Raw genomic sequence first — 14,650 nt, forward strand, 5'->3', positions numbered from 1 at the left:
CTCACTGGTCTGATCCAACAGAGCTCTTCTTAGGCATTGGCCTCTCTGCCCTTTTGCAGGCCTTCCTGGGGAACTGGTTGGCCACTGAATGAGACGGGATGCTGGACTAGATGGACCCTCTTTGATCCAGCAAGGCTTCTCTTATGTTCTCATGAAAGCTTTGGCCTCTGTGCCATGTTGTTGGACCTCCAAAGGAACTGGTCAGCCACTGTGAGACAGGAAGCTGAACTAGATGGACCCTCACTGGTCCAATCCAGTGGGATTCTTCTGATGCTCTTCTCAGGGGAAGGCCTCGGCCTCTCTGCCCTGTTGTTGACCCCCCCCCCCCCCCCGAGGAACTAGCTGGTCCCTGTGTGAGACAGAAGCCTGAAGTAGATGGACCCTCACTGCTCTGACCCAGCAGGGCTCTTCTGATGTTCTTCTCAGGGGAAGGCCTTGGCATCTCTGCCCTGTTATTGGCCCACCAGAGGAACTGGTTGGCCACTGTGTGAGACAGGAGGCTGGACTAGATGGACCCTCCCTGGTCTGACCCAGCAGGGCTCTTGTGATGTTCTTCTCAGGGGAAGGCCTCAGCCTCTCTGCCCCATTATTGGCCCTCCAGAGGAACTGGCTGGCCACTGTGTGAGACAGGAGGCTGGACTAGATGGACCCTCCCTGGTCTGACCCAGCAGGGCTCTTATGGTCTTCTCAGGGGAAGGCCTCAGCCTCTCTGCCCTGTTGTTGGCCCTTCAGAGGAACTGGGTGGCCACTGTGTGAGACAAGAGGCTGGACTAGATGGGCCCTCCCTGGTCTGACCCAGCAGGGCTCTTCTGATGTTCTTTTGGCCTTAGAATGGAGGGAGGGGGGAGGTTGCATTGGGTTCTTCTGGGTGGAGAGGGTGGGGGGTCGACCTCCTTTCTCTCCCCCCAGCCCCTCACGCCGGCTGAGAATCCCCCGGACTCTGGGAGAAAAATTCTCCCCGCAAGAGCCCCGCATTCTGTAGGGGTATGCATGCCTACTGTGAGCCGGAAGTGCCGCCTCCTAGAACGCTTGAGCGTTACCTCACTCTTTCCGACGAGTGCTCGGACGTTGCTGTGGCTCCCCTTGCCCCGCCTTCCCCGCATCACATGATCCTTCGAGGCGTAGCCACTGGGCAGGAGGCACTCAGGGAGACCCGGAAGTGGCTCTACGGCTTCCGGTATTGGCGGGAGGCTGGGTAAAGAGCTGTTATGAAAACCGAAGCGCATGGAATCAGGTCCTGGATTAATTAGGTATAAATCGAAATCGATTAAAATCGAAATGAGCTTTTCAGGGATCCTAAAATATAAATCTGGTCAAGATGGTCAATATACTAATATGTAACTTCCTTTGGATGTTGGTTAATGGATGCATATGTTGATCTCACACGCTACTTGTTTGTAATGCTTGGAATGAAACCCCTTATGCTTGTTTTGCCAGTTAAGTTTTTCAAAAATTCAATAAAATTTAAACTGAAAAGAAAAGAAACGAGCTAACCATTAAAAGCTATTTTAATGTGCCTTCAGTTTGTCCAGATTAGAGAATCCAGCTTCTTTCTGGGCTGATTTTTTTTTTTAAAGGGAGTCGCGAGAGGAGCTGCAGGAACATAGCCGGAAGTGCCGAATGCCTTAGAACTCTCGCGCGCAACGCCACTCTTTCTGGCAAGTGCCCGGATGCTCGTTGTGCCGTCCTCCCCCGCGTCACGTGATCCGCAGAGGCGCAGCGTCCGGGCGGGACTCGCTCGGGGAGAGCCGGAAGTGGCCGCGGCGGCTTCCGGTGGGGGCGGGAGGCCGGCTGAGGAGTGACTGAGGCGCTCGGGGAGAGTCGCCGCCGCGGCCGCGAAGGAGACCAGAAGCGGCCGAAGGTGGAAGGAAGGAAGGAGGCCCCGCCGCCGCCGCCGCCATGAAGAAGCAGTTCAACCGCATGAGGCAGCTGGCCAACCAGACGGTGGGCAGGTGAGGCCGCGGCAAGGGCGTCGCTGGGGGGGGAGGAGGGAGGAGACCAGGCCCGTTGCCATGGAGACCCTGCCAGGCCCGTTGCCATGGAGACCCAGCTCTCCGCCCTCCCCCTTGGAGTGGGGGGGGGCGGCCTGGCCTGGGCTTATTTTAAAAGGCCGCCTTGGGCGCCCGTCCCTCCCTCCAGAGGTATTACAACAAATCAATAGTAATAAAGCATATTCTTTGCAGGGGCGCTGATTGAATCAGTGCCTTGCCTTGCGCTTATATTCAGGATATTTATATGCAGCACCGGAGGCAGGAGGGAGAAGCGGCGCAAGAGATTGTCATGACTTGCAATAGATCCAGGAGCAGATAGAAGTCGTTCAGCTTGGACCACAATCAGACATATGCATGGGACAATGAAACAAACAAATGAAAGTAAGAGCCAAGGGGCACCTTTAAGGCCAAGCAAGTTTTATTCAGAATGGAAGCTTTCATGTGCTCTCTAAGCACCCTTCGTCAGACTGATTCCAGGTACAGTGAGCAGAGCTACATAAACCACAGCTCAGCTTCTTACTGTGTAAGTGCTACTTCCTTTTGTGCTGGATGAAGTGTCTGATGAAATGTGCTTAGAACACACAAAAGCTGATGTTCTGAATAAAACTTTGTTGGTCTTAAAGGTGAAACTTGACTCCTACTTTGTTCTGCTGCTTCAGACCAACACGGCTGCCTGCTTGGATCTGTCGACACAAAATAAATAAAACTTATTGAATGAAGATAGATCCAAGCGGGCAGCCGTGTTGGTCTGAAGCAGTAGAACGAAGTAGGAGTCAAGTTGCACCTTTAAGATCAACAAAGTCTTATTCAGAATGTAAGCTTTCTTGTGTGCTAGAAGCACACTTCATCAGAAATTTTATCAAGGTCAAAAGGAAGTAGTACTTACACAGTAAGGAGCTGAGCAGTGGGACCCAGTGCCACAAGATGTGATGACGTCCATTGGCTTTGATGGATTCAAAAGGGGGCTGGGATAGTTCTGTTTATTGCCCAGTAGCCCAACGGAGTTTCTGGATTCTGATGAAGTGTCCTTCTAGCACACAAAAACTTACATTCTGAATAAAACTTTGCTGGTCTTAAAGGTGAAACTTGACTCTTGCTTTGTTTTATTGAACAAAATTTGAGTCCAGCAGCACCTTGAAGGCCAACAAAGTTTTGTTTTAGATATTAGCTTTTGTGTGCACATATAATTCAAATTAATATATATATATATATATATATATATATATATATATATATATATATATATGCCTTGAATAATAAGGCTTTGTTGGTCTTCAAGGTGGACTCAGACTTTTTCCTGCCATTTCAGACCAATGCAGCAACCCACTTGAAGCTAAAACTCATTGAGTATGGCCTGACTTGAGACCTTAGTTCAAAAGAGTTGACCATTAAAGGAAAGTTTTTTTAAAAAACAAAATATATAGATTTGGGTCCAGTAGTACCCTAGAGACCCACAAGCATTGAGATTTTAAGAGGCAAAGCTTCCTCTTTATCAGACATAAAAACTTGTTTTGTTAACAGCAACCAATGGTATGGAAAGCTTAGAACAATTCTGAGACTGAAGATTCCCCCTGCCACCCAAAACACAGTGCTTCAAACCCACATTATGTCAAGCAACTGAGCTCTTTTAATTTTACGCTGTTCTGATTCAAAATAATTGTTAGTAGTTTTAGAGGGTAGCCACGTTGGTGAACAGCCAGATTTGATCCCAGGGGCACCTGAGAAGCTAAAAAGTGTTGGAGAACTGAACAGGGAGTCAGCGTTCCTTTGGCCAGACTCTGAAAAGCTTCTACCCTGGAAATCTTGTTGGTTTCTGAAGTGTTACAGGATTTGAATACAGTTAGTATTGTTTATCAGTATTCAGTTACCATTCTTTCATCATTGTTTATGCTGTCTGTTAATGTTTGAAAAACGGGTTTGAGTGTATAACAGAAAAACAGTATTTATGTTTTATAAATAATCCACCCAGGATCTGAAATTAAGCAGGAGAGCTTCCGGATTGTGCTCATCCGGTTGACTTGGAAAGGTTTTCCTCTTACTGGAGGCATGCAGGTATGAGGATCCCCACTTTGTGTTTGTTAGTCCCTGGAGCTGTGAAGAAATGAAGGCCAGGAATACAGCAAATCCTTCTCAGTGCTAGGTTGATGCTTTCCTCAGTAGTTAGTGAGGGGTTCTCCTTAAGCGTTTTGGATTTCCGAGTCAACGGAGAGTGTCATGCTTGGTTTCAGAAGCCCTGGATTCAAGTCGTACCTGATGGGCTGGTTTCAGGTTGCCATTGGCCTTTAGTTCTCATCTGTAAAATTGAGTTAATGAAGGCCTACTTATCCAGGATATTGCAAAAGCTGTTAGGCAATGTTAGCCAGAGTAGGATCGGAGTCCCCCCCCTTCCTGGAAGCGGTGTTGAATGTTACAGTGGCTAACTGTGGTTGGCACAGAGTCTAACCCAGGGGTGGCCAAAGTTGCTTAATGAAGAGCCAATGAATGAATGCCAGATGTTTGAGAGCTGGAAGGAAGGCAAATAGATGGGGGGAGAGGAAGGTGGAAAGAAAGCAACTTTAACTTTACATGCATCCTCCAAGCCACTGGCTGGCTTGGTGAAGTGATTTAAAGAGACAAATGCCTAAAGAGACAGGGCTGGTTGATGGGACAGTGGGGGCTTCAAGAGCCACACAATATGTGTGAAAGAGCCACATGTGGTTCCTGGGCCACAATTTGGTCACCCCTGGTCTAACCAGTTGTGGGGAAAGGGTTTTTCCTCCAAAGTATTGGCATTGATACAGGTGCAGCCCTGGCTGTGATTGCCTTTTGGTCTTCCAGACCCAAAGATGGGATAAAAATTTAGTGAGGAAATAAAACTGGGGGTGTGCTAGCACATTCCTGGGGTTACCCTTTAATTTAGTAGCTAAGCTCTTGGGGGAGTGACTCCTCAGTCGCTTGGCAGTTTCAGAAAATTCCCCCGAGGCTGAAACTATCCAAGAAATGTGAGTGCCTTGGAGCTCTTGGGTATGGAGTGACTCTTGAGTCTAGTTCAGGGGTGGCCAACGGTAGCTCTCCAGAGGTTTTTTTGCCTACAACTCCCATCAGCCCCAGCCAGCATGGCCAATGGCTGGGGTTGATGGGAGTTGTAGGCAAAAAACATCTGGAGAGCTACCGTTGGCCACCCCTGGTCTAGTTCACAAAAATTCAGAAACAATGTACTTACTTGGGGCCCTTTCCTTGGCTCTCTCTTTGGAGTACTGTGGGGAAAAAGAGGATGTGTATCGTTGGAATGAATCTCCTTTCTGACCACCCACTTACTAATGGGTCGCTGCCAATCTGCCTCCACCCTACAGTGATCTTGTGGGGAAAACCCATGCTAACCTACTTTCGCAAAGCGGTTATTAGGACTAGAGGAAGGAAATCTGAACTGGTTTCAGTACTCCAAGCCTAGTAGATATTTAAGTGACCGTGTGGCACTTCAGTAAGAAAAATGAATTAGAAATGTCAGTTTTAGGCATGGTATTAGTGTGTATGAGTGTTCAAACCACTTCGTATGCATTATGCTGGTAATCTTCGAAGGAGTCAATATCATTATTCCCACATTACAGATAAAGGGCTCAGTCTTTCTGTTTGAGCTGAGACCTGAACTAAGGTCATGCTGGTTACAAATGGTGCCTGCGCTAGCTCGCAAGGCAAGGCAGGCCTGCACCACATTCTTTGGAATTGGAAGAAGACGGGGTATGTTCCGTGTAAGGGATTCCTGCAGAACCTTTGTGAAATATCTTCGAATACCTGGGGAGCATGTACTGGTCTGAAGGTGACTTTGACTGGGGCGGGAAGGGAAGGAAGGGGAGACTTAGCTTCAGCTGTCACAGTTTCATTTATTGCAGGCTCTCTCAGGTGTACTTAACAGTCTACTAGCATTTTTCCCTTCTAGATAGCTCAGTGCCCTCTCCTCAGAAGAACGGTGCTTGCTTAAAAATGCTGGTGCACTTCTTTACATGACTAAGCAAGCAGCGGTGTCTCAAATCAAAGGTCAGGTGGCCAGAACATTGCTGTCATTCTTTTCCAGGTTTAAATGGAAACACTTCCTTATTTAACTTTTTTCTTAGACAGGTTTAGCTTACGGTAGTTTGAAGTTTTTCCAGAACTGGCAGAGTGGTGTAGTTCCATAACTGAAGCTAAGCAGACACCTGTGCTTCAATGGGGGATCTGATACGGAGCCTGAATTGGCCTCCTGTGAGCCTTTTAAAACTGGGTCCAGACAAGTATTGTTCCTGACTGTTTTGATTTTTGCACTGCTGTATTAAAACATAATTCAAAACACCGTCCCAATTCTTATCAAAAGCCATTTCAGGGATTTATGCGCTGTGATGCCACTAAATGGTTATACATACATCCACCTTATACCAAATCCAGACTATTGTCCTTCTGTGTAAGTATTGTCAGGCTGGCAGTGGCTCTCCAGGGTCTCAGGTGAAGGTCTTTCCCATCACCTCCTGCCTGGTCCTTTCCGCTGGAGATGGCGGGGATTGAACCTGGGACCTTCAGCAAGCCAAACAAAGACGCTTCCCCTGAGTCACGCATCTTGGGGAGGGATGGTGGCTCAGTGGTAGAGCATCTGCTTGGGAAGCAGAAGGTCCCAGGTTCAATTCCTGGCATCTCCAAAAAAAAGGGTCCAGGCAAATAGGTGTGAAAAACCTCAGCTTGAGACCCTGGAGAGCCGCTGCCCGTCTGAGTAGACAATACTGACTTTGATGGATCGAGGGCCTGATTCAGTATAAGGCGGCTTCATATGTTCATATGTTCATCTTTATTGCGCGAAGAGACATTCTACTTAGAGCAACGGAGACGGTCTCTTTCTCCGCTGCTGGACTCAAGTCAAGAGGGTGTTCTCTTCTGTGATGCGTTGTGGTGTAAAGCTCACATCATGCTTCCAATAAAATTTGATGACGAGGATCCTGCGGCACTGTGAGAGGGCTTGGATTTCAGGGGCGCGGGAAGGATGTGACGCACGTCGTGGGAAGATTGGAGCTGCTTCCAGAATTGCCGGTTGGTGGCAACTGCTGGTGTGACTTATTGTGTGGACAGTGAAGCCAAAGGGTGTTGTCCCACATGCTTCATCGCTGACAGCATCGCAGTCTGGAGCTGTCACACTGCTCTGAAACTCTAACTTTGCCTTTGGGCTTTTCAGGTCAGGCCTGGGGTTTTTTGCTTCCCCGATCCGTGTTAGCAGGGACGGTGCAAACACAGAGAGACTTCCTTAAAGGGAGTCCCGTGCTCGTTAAATGGCCTGTTAGTGCGCCAAGTTTTCTTCGTAATTTGCCTGTAATTACCAAGCCAGTTTGCTGATGACTCATGTTTGTTTTTACATGTTTAACCTGAGTTTAAAACAAGCATAAAATAATGAGGAAGAGAGAAGTTGGGCGACTGGGGGATTTTGGCCTTCTTCTGGCTGAACTGCTAGTTCACAGTAAGTGCAGCTCTCAGCAGTGGAACTGGCTGCCTAGGAGATGGTGAGCTCCCCCCCACCCACCCACTACCACACTCCTCAAGCATCGGCTGGACAAATATTGCTGGGGCTGATCCTGCAGTGGGCAGGGGGGGCTGGACTAGATGGCCTGTATGGCCCTTTCCAATCCTGTGATTCACTGTTAATCACAGCGTCAGAAGAAAACTGTGCTGGTCTGCTGTGTTGTTGTTCAGTCGCACAGTCAAGGAGTCTGACTTTTTACGACCCCACGGGCAAAGTCACGCCAGGCCCGCCTGTTTTCCAGCATCCTCCAAAGTCCATTCCCATTCATGTTAGTTACATCCGTAACACTGTCCAGCCATCTCATCTCATGCCATCCCCTTCGTCTTTTGCCTTCTGTCTTTCTCAGTCTGCAGGTGAACAGCTACATTTGAGTCCAGTATTTATTTATGTTATGTTTATATCCCACCTATTCCATGCAGACTCAAGGAGGCTAACAGCATAGAAATAAACAGTAAGCAATATTAAAACAATAAAACAATCAGATAAATTGCAATGGTGTTACTTCAGGTGTCCAGGGTGGTTACTTCAGTACCACTTTAGAGAGAAGCAAGATTCAAAAGCTCAGCTCCGCTAAATTCATATTGTCCTTTAACAATCTGCTGGGCTTGAATCTAGCTGTTCATAACAGTGTTTCTCTGTGGATAGATCCACTTGGGCCTCCCTGTTGATCCGAAGCAACAGAACAAGGTTTGAGTCCAGTCAGGCACCTTTAAGACCAACTAAGTTCAATTCCGAGTCTTGCTTTTTGTGTGCGTGCATCCTTCTTCAGATACTGCAGAAAAGCTTATACATAGAATTAAACTTTGTTAGTGTTTCTCTGTGAATTTTGTGCTTCTGGAAAAGCCGCTGTCTGCAATAAAAAAATCCGTGAGCCTTTGAGGTGGGTTGGGATTTCTTACTAATGTTTTCAAGTATGTATATTTAAGTAGTGATGCTTTCAGACTGCTACTCTTCTGCTACTCTGGGTGGGCTTTTCAAGGCTTCTGAATATTCTGGTTCTGTGTCCTTTCTCAGCTTGGTTGCTGCACCAGAAATCTCTCCATTTGGCCTACATACTTCACCATTCGGTCTGTACAGAAACCAGTTATTCACAGAGCTCTAAATGTGCTTCAGATTTCAGGCTGCTGGGTTAAAAGTTATGAGGGCAGCACTGCATTTTTCTTTATTGGCCCCGTGCCGGGCTCTTTAGGTGACTGCTTCAGATTTACAGCTCTTGGATTTTTCCTGCTTGAGCAGATTGCTTCGGTTTTCCTCCTTATTGTTGTTTCTATTTGAGAACGTAGCGTTTGGCTTGGTTTGTCTGGCATTGTTCAGATTTTTTCCTCCCCCCCTGCAAGCTTTGTGTCTGCCACTCTCTCAGTGGCAGCTTTTGTTTCACTTCTTTTCTGTGTGCACTTCCGTTCCCCTCAAACTGGATTAAAGGATCTCCAGAGGGGAAACGGCTCAGGGCTCCTCTGACTGGATGGATCATTTCATTGCCTTGTTTCCAGGCCTGCGTTGTGTGATCTTTTCCCTCCGTTCAACAAGAGCTGCCTTTGTACAAACTCTAAATTAATGACTGCAGCTTGTTAAAAATCTTTTGTAAGGCAAGAGGAAGCTAAAGTTAATATACTCATTAATCTTCCCCAGGCTCAGCTTCAAGAATGTTTGGATCTGCTTCCAATAGAAACTCTGCCGAGGTTCTCGGGTTTGGCTGTGGGACAGTCTGGAATTGGATCCCCCTTGTCTTTTCCCTTCCCCTTGATTATTTTTTGTTTGCTCTATTTTTTATTCTTGCACAGTCATGGCATTCTGGATTTTATGAGGAGGAAAGAACCATGGACGTATCCTAGGATGATATGTTAGTGATTGATTGCTGTCAGTTCCTGAGGGTAAAGGACAGAGGCATAAGAACCTCAGAAGAGCCCTGCTGCATCAGACCAATGAGGGTCCATCTAGCCCAGCCTCCTATCTCACATAGGAGGTCCAACAACAGAGCAGAGAGCCTGAGGCCTTCCCTGAGAAGAACATCAGAAGAGCCCTGCTGGGTCAGACCAGGGAGGGTCCATCTAGTCCAGCCTCCTGTCTCACACAGTGACCAAGCAGTTCTTCTGGAGGGCCAACAACAGGGCAGAGAGGCCTTCCCCTGAGAAGAACAGGGCAGAGAGGCCTTCCCCTGAGAAGAACACCAGAAGAGCCCTGCTGGATCAGACTAGGGAGGGTCCATCTAGTCCAGCCTCCTGTCTCACACAGTGGCCAACCTGTTCCTCTGAAGGACCAGCAACAGAGCAGAGAGGCCAAGGCCTTCCCCTGAGAAGAGCATCAGAAGAGCCCTGCTGGGTCAGACCACTGAGGGTCCATCTAGTCCAGCCTCCTGTCTCACACAGTGGCCAGCCAGTTCCTCTGGAGGACCAACAACAGGGCACAGAGGCCGAGGCTTTTCCCTGAGGAGAATATCAGAAGAGCCCTGCTGGGTCAGACCAGGGAGGGTCCATCTAGTCCAGCCTCCTGTCTCTCACAGTGGCCAACCAGTTCCTCTGGAGGGCCAACAACAGGGCAGAGAGGCCGAGGCCTTCCCCTGAAAAGAACATCAGAAGAGCCCTGCTGGGTCAGACCAGGGAGGGTCCATCTAGTCCAGCATCCTGTCTCACACAGAGGCCAGCCAGTTCCTCTGGAGGACCAGCAACAGAGCAGAGAGGCCAAGGCCCCCTGAGAAGAGCATCAGAAGAGCCCTGCTGGGTCAGACCAGGGAGGGTCCATCTAGTCCAGCCTCCTGACTCACACAGAGGCCAACCAGTTCCTCTGGAGGCCAACAACAGGGCAGAGAGGCCACGGCCTTCCCCAGTGTTACCTCCTGGCTCTGGGCTTCAGAGGTTTAGTGCTTCTGAATGTGGAGGTTCCCCTCATCCACCCTGACTAGTGGCCACTGACAGACGTCTCCTCCATGGATCTGACAAGTGTCCTTTTCAAGATGTCTGTGCCTGTGGCCCTCATGACATCTTCTGGCAGCCTCACTCCCTCTGTCAAGAAGTGTTTCCTTTTGTCCATCCTCTACTGCCCATCATTGGATGACCTCGAGTTCTAGTATTTGGGGAGAGGGAGATAAAGTCCTCTTTGCCAGCTCTTTCCACCCCAGGCATCATTGGATAAATCTAATTTTATAAAGGCCTTAATGGTCAGGCTAATTAGTCAAAGTCCGTCACCCCTGGTTCTTTCAAATGTTTTTCTTCTTTTCATTGTCATCCTTGCTTTAATTTGGGAAGTGGACTTTTACTCGGTGTCTGCAAGAAGGAGCAGTCAGGTTATCAGAGCGGACTGCTCCACCTCAGAGCACTCATGTACAGCTGGATATATTTCACCTTCTGGTTTGGGGAAAGCGGGTGAAATATAGTTTGGTTTGACCTCCTGGTTTCCCCCCCTAAACCATTCAGGAGAGAATGCCTTTTGTTTGCAAAAGAGTCCATCCTGTTTAGCTAGTTTGCATAGCGTGCATCGCTACTGGATATTTTTGTTTTCGGTGATACAGTCATAATCCTCTATTTTCTGTCTAGAGGCGAAGAATTAGGTGCCTGGATTAGCAGGTTTTTCGTCTTTGCAAAGACTTGCTGCGGATGGACAGTGATACAAATTATCCTGGTTTTACCAGAGTGGTTTTTCTTGCGGCTGGGGAATGCCAGTCTTGAATGGAAGGGTTCTGTACAGTTTGATAGTTTCAGAGGGCAGCCATGTTGTTTGCTGTTGAACTGTAGAAAAGAGCCAGAGTCCGGCAGCACCTTAAAGACTCGCAAAAGAGGTGCCCTGCATCTTGCGATCACCAGAGGGGAGATGGTTGGGAGCAGAAAATTAGCATCTGCGGTGAGATAAGAATCCCATGACCCTATTGGGAGGGAGTGGTCCATTGTGCTGAATTTGTGAATGAATTCACTCCTCCACATGCAGCTGCTGGAGTGGCCTTGGGTCGGCCACAAGTTCTCTCAAGAGCAGTTCTTGATGCCAAGCGTCGTCGTGCCCCTGGCCCACGTGAGAGCTGCCTAGGCTGGCCTCAGTGATTTTGCCGAAGCCTCTGGGAGTGACGTCACTCAAGCTGTTGAAGGCTAATTCAGCCGAGGTGCTGCGGATGATGCAGCAGCCCGTCGGGGGTGGGTGGGTGCCATGCCAGTGCCCACAGCTGGCTCCCAGAGAATAAGGCAAGTCGGTCTGGGGCGGGGGGGGAGGTCAGGAGTGTTGCGCCATGAGGGCTTCTTCCCTGACGCCAGAGGCTTGTCCTGTCTTCCGTGTTCCTGCTCACTGAGCACTCTTTTTTTGGAGGGGTGTTCCAGCTTGAATAGCAGCCCCGTGGCGCAGAGTGTTAAAGCTGCAGTACTGCAGTCGGAGCCCTCTGCTCACGACCTGAGTTCGATCCCAGCGGGAGGTGGTTCAGGTAGCTGGCTCCAGGTTGACTCAGCCATCCATCCTTGCGAGGTCGGTCAAATGAGTCCCCAGCTTGCTGGGGGGAAAGTGGAGATGACTGGGGAAGGCAGCGGCAAACCACCCCGTAAAAAGTCTGCCATGGAAACATCGTGATGCGACATCAGCCCAGAGTCAGGAATGACTGGTGCTTGCACAGGGGACGACCTTTCCTTTTACCCTTTTTCCAGCTTGGACCTCCTGGGTCTGTAACGAAAGCCGAGAGCCAGGGGTGTCCCTCTGGTAATAAAGACCGACCATCTCGCAGGACAGAGTCCGTTGGGTCGCCCTGTTGGCCTGAAGCAAGGCACAGAGTTTGAGCCCAGCGGTGCCCTGAAGACCAGCAACGTGTAATTCTGGGTTGAGAGAAGGAGAGGCAATAAGAGGGAGGGGGAGAGCTGCGCCTTTGCTTGGGTTGAGCCTGTTCTTGGAGCACCGAAATCAGCCTTTCAGATTGTAAGTTCCTGGCCAGGGAAAGGGGCTTAACACAAGCGGAGGAAAGGTTTTCAAAAAGAGGGGGGCTGCGATGGGGCTCACTGTCAGCTCAGTTGGATCCTTGGGGAGGAAGGAGAAGAAGAAGAAGAAGATGAAGATATTGGATTTATATCCCGCCCTCCACTCCGAAAAGTCTCAGAGCGGCTCACAATCTCCTTTCCCTTCCTCCCCCACAACAGACACCCTGTGAGGTAGATGAAGATACTGGATTTATATCCCGCCCTCCACTCCGAAGAGTCTCAGAGCGGCTCACAATCTCCTTTACCTTCCTCCCCCACAACAGACACCTTGTGAAGTAGATGAAGATATTGGATTTATATCCCGCCCTCCACTCCGAAGAGTCTCAGAGCGGCTCACAATCTCCTTTCCCTTCCTCCCCCACAACAGACACCTTGTGAGGTAGATGAAGAGATTGGATTTATATCCCGCCCTCCACTCCGAAGAGTCTCAGAGCGGCTCACAATCTCCTTTCCCTTCCTCCCCCACAACAGACACCCTGTGAGGTAGATGAAGATATTGGATTTATATCCTGCCCTCCACTCCGAAGAGTCTCAGAGCGGCTCACAATCTCCTTTACCTTCCTCCCCCACAACAGACACCCTGTGAGGTAGATGGAGATATTGGATTTATATCCCGCCCTCCACTCCGAAAAGTCTCAGAGCGGCTCACAATCTCCTTTCCCTTCCTCCCCCACAACAGACACCCTGTGAGGTGGGTGGGGCTGGAGAGGGCTCTCACAACAGCTGCCCTTTCAAGGACAGCTCTGCAAGAGCTCTGGCTGACCCAAGGCCATTCCAGCAGGTGCAAGTGGAGGAGTGGGGAATCAAACCCGGTTCTCCCAGATAAGAGTCAACACACTTAACCACTACACCTAACTGGCTCTCTTTCCTGGAGCAGGAAGCCGGGATCAGACTTGTCATGAAATTGCCAGCATTTTGGATTTGCTCAGTGGATTCAGTTGAGGCAAAGCAATGAGAAGGCAGCTGGGAAATGCAGGCCAGAGTCCAAGAGCTTTTTGGGCAGGTCGAGCTGCATCAAAGTGACCTCCCTGCCCCTTCTCCTTCGGAAGCAAACTTTTGGAATGTTTGTCATTCTCTGGAAGGTTGTTACCAAAACACCCTGTGCAGATTTGTTTGTTTCTAGAGATGTTTTGTCTGTGTGTGAACTGGGAAAATTTTAGAATACCGTCCATTGTTAACATGCCAAACAATGTCAGTTTTACTGTAGGCCTGTTCAGAACCCATCCTCTTAAGTCTGTGAGAGAAAGCATGCCCTTAATTTTCAGGAAGTCCAGAAGTTCTCTGCAGGGACACATTAACTGAAGTTGGAAACCTCTGTTGTGAAACTTGCAGAGAAGAGCACGTTTCAGCTGTCTTCTTTCAAATTGCAGACTTCACTACCTCCCCCCCGTCCTCCCCCCCCCCCCCCCCAGACACATCCTCTGGTCTTAACTATGTGTGGATAAGCGGATTCGCCTTCCTGCTTTCATAGTTATAGTTATGAAGCAGCCGGGATGTGTGGCTAAAAAATGCTGCCCTGGCTGTTGAGTAAATAATTGTGTGGGGGGGGGGGGGTTGGGGAGTCCCCAAATTGATGTCTGAGAGGAAGTGAAACAGCAAATGCCGCTCCTTGCCTTTGACAGAGCAAGCTTAAATTGGGGAGGAGGGAAGGTTTTGCTACTTACTACTTCAGTAACTGGATTTCACAAACCTGTTGTGTTAACAAAAACTCCTTCCTTGCTCCTGTTAGATCTCAGGGTTCAAGTTTGAAGTACAGGATGTTGAAATAGTCTTTGCCCTTCTCTCAGCTTGATTTTTCAAACGTCAATTACTTCTTACCAGATTGAGTCTGGTTTTCCAGCTGAAAGCATTTCCAACCCTTAACGTGGTCATATCAGATTTTTACAAGAGGGCATCGATGTTTCATGTGCCCACCTTGTGCAAGGATTCGGAAATGGCAGGTTTATTCCTTCTGCGATGCTCGCAGCCTGTCAGCCCTTGCCTTTTCCTGTCACATCATCCAGTCCAGTAGAGGACACCATTGGTAGAAATCTGTGACTGGAATCCCCAAAAAATGCACGACAAATTTCACCTGCGCAAGGGGACTTCTAGCTTCAGTCCCTTGTGGGGACTTCCAAAAAGCAGATTGTGAAATGGTGTTGGGGTCTCTTCTAAGAGTGTGAATCTTTCCACACTGGCTATGTATGTGAGCCCCTGGAGGTATT

General features: G+C 49.0%; 1 protein-coding gene across 1 annotated transcript in view; it reads left to right on the forward strand.

Moving 5' to 3' along the window:
* Window positions 1–1,783: 1,783 nt before the first annotated feature.
* The window catches only part of ARHGAP17 (Rho GTPase activating protein 17), a 63,312-nt gene continuing 50,445 nt past the window's right edge, over window positions 1,784–14,650 (forward strand). Inside the window, exon 1 of the mRNA XM_060260843.1 lies at window positions 1,784–1,952. Within this exon, the coding sequence (XP_060116826.1) occupies window positions 1,900–1,952 (53 nt within the window). The 5' untranslated portion in view covers window positions 1,784–1,899. The remainder of the gene's footprint in view (window positions 1,953–14,650) is intronic.

This window comes from Heteronotia binoei, chromosome 20 (genome assembly GCF_032191835.1).
Source record: "Heteronotia binoei isolate CCM8104 ecotype False Entrance Well chromosome 20, APGP_CSIRO_Hbin_v1, whole genome shotgun sequence".
Lineage (NCBI taxonomy): Eukaryota > Metazoa > Chordata > Lepidosauria > Squamata > Gekkonidae > Heteronotia > Heteronotia binoei.